The sequence below is a fragment of the Chiloscyllium punctatum genome, chromosome 8 (genome assembly GCF_047496795.1).
Source record: "Chiloscyllium punctatum isolate Juve2018m chromosome 8, sChiPun1.3, whole genome shotgun sequence".
In the NCBI taxonomy this organism is placed as follows: domain Eukaryota; kingdom Metazoa; phylum Chordata; class Chondrichthyes; order Orectolobiformes; family Hemiscylliidae; genus Chiloscyllium; species Chiloscyllium punctatum.
Window position 1 is genome coordinate 65,944,344 of NC_092746.1, and position 12,186 is coordinate 65,956,529.

The following is a 12,186-nucleotide window of genomic DNA, read 5'->3' on the forward strand; positions in this document are numbered from 1 at the left end:
GCTTCTGTTGGCCCCTCTCTCATGCATTCCTGTCCAACCTTAAGGTTTGTATTGCTCTTCAGAGACCCTTGAATTGTTTTTGAGTGGCCTATTGAAAACTTAGCAACAAGACCATTTTTGTATGTAGGTTGATTTGAATGTGGTCACCGAACAACCATTAGTACACTCAGTTCCTGGAATTTTACACTTCACAGGTCATTTTCTCTTACACATCAAATGGATACAACTAAAGAAAAGGAATCCATCACAAGGGAAAAGTGTGTTACAGAGTGTGCATGGATACTATAAAATTATTTGACATCATTTGTACACAAGCATCCAGACTAATAAATTACTAGAACAAAATAACAACGTGAGCAAATGAAAAAATTCTGCTTAGATAACTCATTTTTTAAAAAAATTCTTCCTTTTACCCCACCACCCAGATGTTCCAAAAACAGTAAAGGGTAAAATGAACTAACCTAATCAAGTTCTGACCGATAGCACACCAATATCTGATACCTGATACTAAGTTATGATACCTTTTATTCAACAATCAGTACAAAGCGCACAAATATACCTCAGTCTCCATAACTTTGACAAGCTTGACCATTAGGTAATGTGTTTGCAATTGGCTTATTATCTTGCAGCCACTTGGACAGATTACTGAAATGGGATCAGCTCCAGATACAGTTCTGTACATTCAAAAGGAAGCTTTTGTACTCTATCGTGCACATTGAGATTTATTCACCATTAAAAGGTTCTTTACTTACACAATTGCAACATCCCCTACTTCTGCCAGCTCTTTCCATGTGCCCTCATCCACTCCACTGTAAATTCCGTTATTGTTTACTACAATTACCACTATTGGCAAACGGTACCTAAGATTAAAAAAAAATGTTTAGAGGAAAATCATATTCACATGCACATGAGACAAATGAGAGAAGGAAATACATAATGAATGGTAGGATCTTGGGAAGCACCAAACATCAGAGGGACTTTAGCGTGCACGTATACTAGTCCCTGAAGGTAGCAGGAAAGGTGGATAAATTAGCACATCAAAGCACACACCCCAAAGTGGGGGTCCAGATCCAGCAAAAGACTTGATCGGAACCGAACCCAAGTCTTGGGCTTGGAGTAAAACCACAGAGAGTTTGTATGATGTGGAGTATAATAGCAGGCTACTGTAAGCTCCTGTGCACACTGTTTTCATATATGTGACTGTTCAAACAGAAGTCTTACTGATTATCCCATGTGTCTTTCATGTTACTCTCTGCTCTGTAGGTTTTATCTATTATGGAATATGGAAGCTTACTATTCAAAACTAATGATGACTTGCTAGTGATAGCTTGGTCTGACAAAGATTAAACAAACAATAGTAGGGAGTTTCATTGTTACCTGTTACCACACCAAAATAAGTAGGGCAGTGAAACTATCTTCAGTAAGAAGGAAGCTGGTTAAAACGTGCTGAAGGCATCTTTGAGTCAAAGTCAATATTTGTTTAAATTAGAAATCGTTTACCTGCCATTGGAAACACTCCTTTGAAAGTGCACTAACACAGCATCTTTTTTTGAGCACAGGATCTTTCAAAGTACATAACAACCAATTCAGGACATTGCAGTAAAGTAGGAAAACCAAATGGAGAATATCTAAACAGCAAAGTCTAACAGGGAGCAAAGCAACAATTCCAGGTTATGGTTGAGGGATTGTTTTGATCTGAACATTGGGAGAAAAGCCCAGATCTTGATCAAATAGTACCACAAGATCTCAGTTTGCACATTCTTAATGAATACATGCAATCTGCAAGCATTTCCTCCTCCAAGAACAAACGATAGATCATTTTATCAAGAAATGTTAAGGCTGGCACTTAGTATATCTTTTTGCAGCCATTTTGAGAGGGTGAACTTGCTATCAGGATTATACATGGATGCTGATTCTGATGATGTGTCGATGGTGATCACACTTGCCTGTGTGAACTTTGTGGAAGTGACCAATTAACAAAATGCTTCTCTGAGCTTTGTCCAAATGGGACAGTGGACCTACTGCACAGGCAAGAGAACTGAATATCCACCAAGGTTGTAGGCAGCCGGCAGCTCCACCAGGAAACTCCTGATGTTGGTGTGAAATGGCAAGGACATCACATGATGGAGGTGCTCTCCAAGGACAGATTAAGAATGGCAGCAGCTGCCAAGCTATCATTGTGGAAGGCACTGCAATAATACAAAACAAAGAACTGCAGATACTGAAGATCTGAAACGAAAACAGAAATTGCAGGAGAAACTTTGCACATCTGCGGAGAGAAAGCAGAGTTAACATTTCGAGTGCAGTGACCCTTGTTCAGAACTGTGACTGCAGCTGTGGTCTGTACAAAAGCAGGGATTTAAAAAGGAGGCATTGACAGACCACCAGCTTGAGGCTGGGAAACCCTCTCCACAGCTGACACACACACACACTTGCGCCATTGCAATCAGCCCTTGAGTGGTGCCCTAATTATCTTAATTGGTTGCCCACCTCCACGAAATAGACAGAGAAGTCTGGTCCCAATCCGAGCCAGGAAAACTCCATTGAGGCGGGAATAAGAGACGATCTGTCCCAATGCAGCTCCTCCCTATTTTCCTGGCTGGCATCCCACCTCCAAGCTTTTCTTCACAGGGCTGATAAAATGAAGCCCTGGATTTCTGGTCTTCCTTTCACTATTTTGTAGTTCGTGCTTTCCTCTCAATTCCTTCACTGCCACTTTCTCTTTCTGGTGTGAGGGAATTCCTTTTCAAACAGTGCCAGAGTATAATTTTAGAAAGCAATTAACCTTTCGGAACATAGATGTTGCTCATGCATGCCTGAGGAGCTGCGCTGTCACTGAGATATGCATACTTCGCTGAATAATTGTGTGCGATCCACCTTCAGAAAACTTGAAAAATTGCATTGCCAGGACAATTATATTTTTATCAATAGTAAATATTACACGACCACCCAAGCACCTAACCATCTACAAACATCAGCACTGACAAAATTACAGATGTACACAATTAACTGGTGGATACTTTGATTTAAAATTATCGTCTCCAAAATCCTGTGAACAGCTCACCAATCTGAATAAAAATGTTAACACTATCACTGGTGCTTCAGTACCTGTGGTTGCCACAATCGTTTAATGAGCGTTACATAAGCAAAAAAATGTTTTTCCAAAATAATAGGAAAATAGACAAGGAAGCAAATTTATTTTAAGAATCATAAGCTGCCCGAGTCTCAGTAGGTAAATATGGCATGTCTCGTTGTGTTAAGATTTCAAATCATTTCTTGGTTCCTCCTGATCTTAGCTTGGTTTATAGAGTAGACAAAGCCTCAGTATCTGATTCTGAAAGACCAGGAAATAAAGAGGATTCATTTTTCTGCAATGGCTCCCGGTTATACAAAACTGGAAAAGGGTGTTGCTAGTGACAATGTGGGATGAATGGGGCCAGGGCATTATCTACCTGGATCTTATAACCAATAAAACAAATATTTGTGTCTTGTCCTTGATTTTGTTCAATAAATTGGGGAGGTTACAGAGGAAAAGCTCTTTTGATTGGATGAATAGAATTGTTAATCAGCACGGAGGCCCCCAAATCCTTCTTGTGAGCTACTGGCTCACAGCCTGAACCTTCTCCCAACAATTCCTTCTCCAACATTCCTATATTCCACTGTATGACTGGTTCCACTAGCTGCTGTTGCACACTTTTCACTCCCTTGTCATCTTCTTCTGACTTGACACAGGATCTAAAACCTGTCACTTAATAGAGCTGAGCACTTCCAATCAGGGATGGTGAGTACTGTTCTGATGCCAAGTCATTATTATCCAAATTTTCATCATGCCACATCTATTCTCCTATCTCTGTGTCACTGACCCCATATGAAATTCTAGGTCTATCACCTCAGGGACTGAGGAGCAGAGGATTCTAAAGTTCATTGCATTGATTGATAGAGGTAGCTGTTTATACAATAAACAACTGCCTCCACTCTTGGGTGCTTTTGGTGAGGTAGGTGCCTCAAATCCAAAGTGTGCTCATTAGAGTTGGTCAGAGCAGGTCAGAATTTTGTGGATACAGTTCAAAACCCAAGATATTCCTTCACAGAGGTAAAGCACCCACTCAGAAATGTTCTTTGGAGACGTTTGGGAAATATCAGGAGCCTTTTTGGGCAGGTAAGGTATTCCATGGAGGGAGGTCAGATGCTCTTTGGGATTGTTAAACGTTGACATGAGTATGTGTAAAAATCTAAGACCACATTGGAACGATCAAAGTTGTCAAAGAACTGACAAGATGTCAAAGAGCCATCAAATCTACAAAATACAGAGGAACCTCGATTATCCAAAAGACATGGACGGGGAGTATTTTGTTTGGATAACTGAATGTTTAGGTAATCGAATGCTGTACAACACAGTTTAGCTAAGCATCGGGACATTGTAATCTTGTCCAGAAAATCCATAATTCAGATAATCGAATGCTGGATAATCAGGATTCCTCTGTAAAAATGAATATTATTTTTGTTAAAATAATTCCATTTTCAGTTCCAGTACTGAAGCATACAAACCAATAACAAGGTCTATTCTTTCATATCCTCAGAAGTTTATTGCATTACCTGCATATAGTCTCCACTTCCATGCCAGAAAAGCCAAAGGCACTGTCTCCTTCAATACAGATAACCCGCTGATGGGGACTCTCATCCTTGGCAATCAGTGCTGCAGCTACAGCAAAACCTAGACCTACACCCATGGTGCCGAAGGTGCCAGCATCCAATCTAGAACAAGATCATCAGGGAGAACTTTTTATAGATTTTAGTTGTAATAATATAAACCAGGCACAGTTTGAAAAAATACAAAATGGAAACATGAAAGATGGCCAATTGATGCTTCCCGTCTGTTCTGGTATTCAATGGGAATACAGAGGGACCTCGATTATCCAGCAAGATCCCAAGATCCCAATGTTTGGATAAACTATGTTATCCGGCATTCAATTATCTGGAATTCGATTAATTAAAGGGAATACTCCCCGCCTGTGTCCTTCAGAAAATCGAGTTTCCTCTGTACAGCTGATATGCACCACTACTCCGTCTACCTGTCTTTGGTTTATATACTGATCTATCCTTGTCCAGCAAAATTCTATTGAGATCAGATTTAGGATGATTATATGATATCTGCCACATTTTAGTGGGAATGGCTTCTGCACAATTCACATTTCCACCATCCTTTCAATGGAAATGTGCTTCCTAATTCCGCTGGTCGGCTGCACAGAGCTTCAAGGTCCACACGTGGCACAGACTCCAGAAGTGGACATCAATGCCATGTTGCAGCTCAGGGCTGCCATCTGACCTCAGCCACTCAACGGCAATGTCCTGCCTGGCCACAATTCTGTGGAATTTGGGGGAAAACCCAGCAGGGTTCCTGCGTAGGCCATGAATGGGAACAGGAACGCCAACGGTCTTTTCGCAGCAGAGAGCGGCAGGAGCTGGGCGGAAGTTCAGACGGAGCGCAAAGCCGGTCGGGAAGGTAAGTGATTGTTATTAGAGTGGGTGTGTTCTAAACCCCAGGTCCTACAAAGTAGGGTCTCCCTCCCTCCCTCCTCCTCTAACCTTAATTAAGAGTCCACAGACTTGCCATAGGAAGAGGGTCTAAGGAAGTTTAGATCGAAGAGTGAGGCTTCAGCTCAGGAATCTTGATAAGGAGGTTGAGTAAAGAGATTACGCCACAGTTGAAGAGGGTGAAAACATGACTGCTCAGCTGGTTCAGTGCGCTACGTGTTTGATGTGGCAGGTCAACGACTCTGGTGTGTCTGGCTCGTATATGTGTGGAAAGTGTGCGCACCTTCAGCAATTGACCGAGCATATTGCAGCACTGACGAAAGAACTCGAAGACCTTAGGCTCATCCGAGAGAACGAGATCTTTCTGGACAAGACCTTCAGTGATGTTATTACACCAATCATGCCAGAAGAGAGCAGAAGAGTGCAGACGATGAGGAAGGCAGAGAGGAGACAGGTGCAAGAGACGCCGGGAGAAGTACCTGTCAGGAACAAGTTGAAGCTTTTGGAAACAGTAGAGTCTGATGACACTGCCTGTTCGCAAGGCGGCCATGTTTGTCAATCAAAAGTTGCCGCAGAAGCAGAGCGGAAGAGTCGGACATCGCATAGAGCCGTGGTAATAGGGGACTCCATCGTGAGAGGAACTGACCGGGGTTTTTGTGGCAGCAGACGGGATTTAAGGATGGTGTGTTGCTTTCCTGGTGCTAGAGTGAAAGACATCGCGGACAGAGTGCAGGACATCCTCAAGGACGAGGGTGAAGAGCCCGAGGTGGTGGTACACGTCGGCACAAATGATGTCGGGAAGAAGAGGAGGAACATACTACAGCGAGACTTCGGAGAACTAGGAAGAAGGCTAAAAAGCAGGACGTCCAAGGTGGTTATCTCCAGTTTGGTTCCAGTTCCTCGGGCTAGTGTGGCCAGAAACCGGGAGATAATGGACTTGAACGTGTGTTGGGGAACTGGTGCAGGAAGCAAGGTTTCAAGTTCTTGGATCACTGGGGTATATTTTATGGTAACCATAAATTCTACAAGAGAGACGGCTTGCACCTTAATAGATCAGGGATCAGCATTCTGGCAGGCAGGTTTTCTGCTGCAACACCGCTACATTTAAACTAAGTAGCGGGGGGGAGGGGACAAGCTGGATGTTTAAAAAGGAAATTGAAGAGGTAGTTAGAACAAGAGAAGTCAAGAAAGACAACTGTATCAAGGAGGCAGAAAACTGGAAAAGGCATCATGCTGTAAAGTTGAGTGAAATAAGGGTTGAGGGGAAGGGTGAGAGCAGTAACAAATTAAAAATTCTATATATGAATGCACGAAGCATTAGACACAAGGTGGATGAGCTTGAGGCTCTTTTGGAAATTGGCAGATACGATATTGTGGGGATAACTGAGACGTGGCTTCATGGGGACAGGGCCTGGGAAATGAATATTCAAGGCTACACGTGCTATCGTAAGGACAGACTGACGGGCAGAGGGGGTGGGGTGGCCTTGTTGGTAAGGGAGGATATTCAGTCCCTTGCGCGGGGGGACCTAGAGTCAGGGGATGTAGAGTCAGTGTGGATAGAGCTTCGAAACACTAAGGGTACAAAGACCCTCATGGGAGTCATCTACAGGCCCCCAAACAGTAGTCTGGATGTCGGATGTAAGTTGAATCAGGAGCTGAAATTGGCTTGTCGCAAAGATGTTACTACAGTTGTTATGGGGGATTTTAACATGCAGGTAGACTGGGAGAATCAGGATGGTATCGGGCCTCAAGAAAGAGACTTTGTGGAGTGCCTCAGAGATGGATTTTTAGAGCAGCTGGTGCTGGAGCCGACCAGGGATAAGGCAATTCTGGATCTGGTATTGTGTAACGAACCAGAATTGGTCAGTGACCTCGAAGTGAAGGAGTCATTAGGAGGTAGTGACCATAATACAATAAGCTTCAATCTGCAATTTGAGAGGGAGTGGGTACAATCGGAAGTGACAATATTTCAGTTGAATAAAGGGAAATATGGAGCTATGAGGGAGCAACTGGCCAAAGTTCAATGGTGCAATACCTTAACAGGGAAGACCGTGGAGGAACAATGGCGGATATTTCTGTGTATAATGCAGAAGTTGCAGGATCAGTTCATTCCTAAAAGGAAGAAAGATCCCAGGAGGAGACATGGGCGGCCGTGGCTGACGAGGGAAGTAAAGAAACATATAAAGTTAAAAGAGAAAAAGTATAACTTAGCGAAGATAAGTGGGAAAACTGAGGACTGGGAAGCTTTTAAAGAACAACAGAGGATTAGTAAGAAGGAAATACGCAGAGAAAAAATGAGGTACGAAGGTAAACTGGCCAAGAATATAAAGGAGGATAGTAAAAGCTTTTTTAGGTATGTCCAAGGCAAAAAAATGGTGAGGACAAAAATTGGGCCCTTGAAGACAGAAACAGGGGAATATATTACTGGGAACAAAGAAATGGCAGAGGAATTAAATGGGTACTTCAGATCTGTGTTCACTGGGGAAGACACAAGCAATCTCCCTGAGGTAACAGTGGCTGAAGGACCTGAACTTAAGGGAATTTATATTTGCCAGGATTTGGTGTTGGAGAGACTGTTAGGTCTGAAGGTTGATAAGTCTCCGGGACCTGATGGCCTGCATCCCAGGGTACTGAAGGAGGTGGCTCGGGAAATCGTGGATGCGCTGGTGATTATTTTCCAGAGTTCAATAGAATCGGGGTCGGTTCCTGAGGATTGGAGGGCGGCTAATGTTGTGCCACTTTATAAGAAGGGTGGGCGGGAGAAAGCAGGAAATTATAGAGCAGTTAGTCTGACCTCAGTGGTGGGAAAGATGCTGGAGTCTATTATAAAGGATGAAATTACAGCACATCTGGATAATAGTAATAGGATAGGACAGAGTCAGCATGGATTTATGAAGGGGAAATCATGCTTGACTAATCTTCTTGAATTTTTTGAGGATGTAACTCGGAAGATGGATGAGGGAGATCCAGTGGATGTAGTGTACCTGGACTTTCAGAAAGCTTTTGATAAAGTCCCACACAAGAGGTTAGTGAGTAAAATTAGGGCGCACGGTATTGGGGGCAAAGTACTAGATTGGATAGAGAATTGGTTGGCTAATAGGAAACAAAGGGTAGTGATTAACGGCTCCATTTCGGAATGGTAGGCAGTGACCAGTGGGGTACCACAGGGATCAGTGCTGGGACCGCAGCTTTTTACAATATATGTAAATGATATAGAAGATGGTATCAGCAATAACATTAGCAAATTTGCTGATGATACAAAGCTGGGTGGTAGGGTGAAATGTGATGAGGATGTTAGGAGATTACAGGGTGACCTGGACAAGTTAGGTAAGTGGGCAGATGCATGGCAGATGCAGTTTAATGTGGATAAATGTCTGGTTATCCACTTTGGTGGCAAGAACAGGAAGGCAGATTACTACCTCAATGGTATCAAATTAGGTAAAGGGGCTGTTCAGAGAGATCTGGGTGTTCTTGTCCACCAGTCAATGAAGGCAAGCATGCAGGTACAGCAGGTCGTGAAGAAGGCTAATAGCATGCTGGCCTTCATAACAAGAGGAATTGAGTATAGAAGCAAAGAGGTGCTTCTGCAGCGGTACAGGGCCCTGGTGAGACCACACCTGGAGTACTGTGTACAGTTCTGGTCTCCAAATTTGAGGAAAGACATTCTGGCTATTGAGGGAGTGCAGCGTAGGTTCACGAGGTCAATTCCTGGAATGACAGGATTGCCTTACACTGAAAGACTGAAGCGACTGGGCTTGTATACCCTTGAGTTTAGAAGACTGAGAGGGGATCTGATTGAAACGTATAGGATTATGAAAGGATTGGACACTCCGGCAGGAGGAAACATATTTCCGCTGATGGGGGAGTGCCGAACCAGAGGACACAACTTAAAAATACGGGGTAGACCATTTAGGACAGAGATGAGGAGAAACTACTTCACCCAGAGAGTGGTGGCTGTGTGGAATGCTCTGCCCCAGAGGGCAGTGGAGGCCCAGTCTCTGGATTCATTTAAGAAAGAATTGGATAGAGCTCTTAAAGATAGTGGAGTCAAGGGTTATGGAGATAAGGCTGGAACAGGATACTGATTGGGAATGATCAGCCATGATCATATTGAATGGCGGTGCAGGCTCGAAGGGCTGAATGGCCTACTCCTGCATCTATTGTCTATTGTCTATTGGAAGAGAGGCACCTTCCTCTTGAAGGAAGGAAAAGAGGAAGGAAGGACGATAGAAAGGAAGAGAGAACAGTAGAAAGAAAGGGAGAAAGAAAGTATGATAGAACAGTCAAATAGTGGAAATATATTTTGACCATTTGATCGTTTTGTTTATTTTTGTGACATCAATTCACTCGGAAGACAAACACTGCAGGGAATCAAATGAGGACATTCCATTGACTACTGCGTTTTGAGAGTCAAATTCCATTTGGCTGACATAGTTACTTCAGTAACATAAATACACTGACATGAGAAAGGCAGACAGAAAGGCAGACAGAAAGGCAGAATGAACAACTGAAAGAATGGAACAGAGAACAATAGAAAGAATGGGAGAAAGAGAGAATGACAGAATGATCAGAATGACAGAATGTCAGAATAGGTACATTACTGAAGTAACTATATTAACCAAATGGAATTTGATTCTCAAAATGCAGTAGGCAAAGCAATATCTTAATTTGATTCACCGTCGTATTTGGCTTCTGAGTGAATTGATGTCACAACAAACATCCAAAACGATCAAATGGTGGAAATCTATTCCTTCCTTCCTTCCTCCCTCCCTCAATTCGATAATTGCATTTACTTTTGTGACATCGATTCACTCGGAACACAAATACAACATTAAACCAAATGAGCACATTGTATTGACTACTGCATTTGAGAATCAAATTCCATTTGGCCAACATAGTTACTTCAGTAACATAAATACTCTGACATAAGAAAGAATGAAAGAAGAAAGAATGAAAGAAGGAAAGAAGAAAGGAACAAAAGAAAGAAGGAAAGAAGAAGAAAGAAGGAAAGAAAGAAGGAAAGAAGGAAGAAGGAAAAAAGAAAGAATGAAAGAAGAAGAAAGTGGGGAAGGAAGGAAACGATAGAAAGAAAGAAAGGACGATCGATCACATGGTAGAAATAGGTTTCACAGTTGGGCCCTCACCCACCTTCAAGTGCTCCCAATGCTTTTGGCCGTTTCAGAGACACCACCCAACTCCAGGAGTCTCCAGCTGTCACCACTTTAAGATCCCTCTCCCTACCTGGTCCCAGGGTTCCCAGCACTTACACCTGCGGGATGTAGTCCCAGCATTGGCCATTGCTTCCTGTGAGGCTGCTGGGATTGCCAACCTCAATCGGATTAGCCAGCAGCTCTCTGAGCCAAGACTTCCTCCTGAGTGAGGAAATGAGGTCTCACACCCAGCTCTATCCAGTATTGATTCCTCTGGAGCTTTCATTGAATGACTTGGACAAACTATCAAGAGTTTTGCAGAAATACAAAGCAGTTGGTAATAACCAAAATTGCTCTTCTTATTAAGTATTAATTTGACCCTTTATTTACTAAGGGAATAATTACCTGTGCCTAGGCAGGTAGTTTTGCAACACCGTACGTCCAATGTCCATGGTATTGGCACCCTCACTGACTATAATACAATCTTCTGGTAGCACTGCTTGGATGTTGTGGAACACAGTGTAATAATTCATGGGCAGGGTTTTCTGTGCAGCCAAAGCCTGGAATTCAGAAAATCTTGATTCGTCAAGTAATAATCTATTCCGATATAAGGTGACAAGTAGCCAACTGACGCTTATTACCATGGCTAAGTTATTACATCATGAGCCTTTTGAGGACTGTGTAAACTCATGATCATTGGTAGCATCTTGTTCTATTAGAAACTCACTTCAGATAAGACATTGAAACAAGTGTGTTCTTAGGGTCCAGTATGGTCTGTGTGCACTGATCAAAACTCCTCCAAACTGACAAATGATTGCATAATTTAAGATGATACCAAATCATAATACTTTGGGATAGGAGTTTGCATTGCCAAGGGTGCAGCCCGACAGATAAAATGTTAAACTAAAGTTTCAGTGCCTATAGAGGTGAACAGGATGTAACAATGTTGGTGGCTACGGTACTGATCCAACAATCATTAAATTAAAGCCAACATGAAGTCGTAAAGTTGTGAGACTCAATTCCAAAAAGCTCATCTATTTAAATGACACTAAAGCAGGAGGACCACTGTTGAAATCCAAATAGATTTACAAGGCGAAAGACCTGCTCCTGCTACCCAGTCTGATCTGCATGTGACAGTACTTCCACTTGATAGAAATAAATACTAATGCCCTGAGAACCACTCAAAACAAGCAAACAGTATTACCTTGCTAGTACTGTCATATCACAAAAGTATGTATAAAAGACTTTCAGGAGTGAATTTTCATTTTCAGCTGAAATGATGTGACATTGACAGACATGGCCAAAGATGGACTCACTGTTCAAAATATTTTATTCATTCACAGGTCATGGGCAGCATTGGCTCAGAGACAATCAAGCAACTGCCATATCATTTAAGTTGGACTGGTATGTGATTTGAAGGGAAAGTTATAGGCACTGGTGTTCCCTTGCATCTGCTGTCTGGTGACAATTAAACATGGTAAGCAGGTACCTAAAATTGGAG

General features: G+C 42.6%; 1 protein-coding gene across 4 annotated transcripts in view; it reads right to left on the reverse strand.

The window, feature by feature from the left end:
* The window catches only part of hacl1 (2-hydroxyacyl-CoA lyase 1), a 101,508-nt gene that overhangs the window by 11,302 nt on the left and 78,020 nt on the right, over positions 1-12,186 (reverse strand). For 3 of the 4 annotated variants that reach the window (XM_072575695.1, XM_072575694.1, XM_072575697.1), the window contains exons 13-15: positions 11,091-11,245; positions 4,597-4,755; positions 753-860 (exon numbers count right to left, since the gene is read on the reverse strand). In XM_072575695.1, coding sequence (XP_072431796.1) covers positions 753-860; positions 4,597-4,755; positions 11,091-11,245 — 422 coding nt within the window. The remainder of the gene's footprint in view (positions 1-752; positions 861-4,596; positions 4,756-11,090; positions 11,246-12,186) is intronic. The other variant, XM_072575696.1, reaches the window with a different exon arrangement.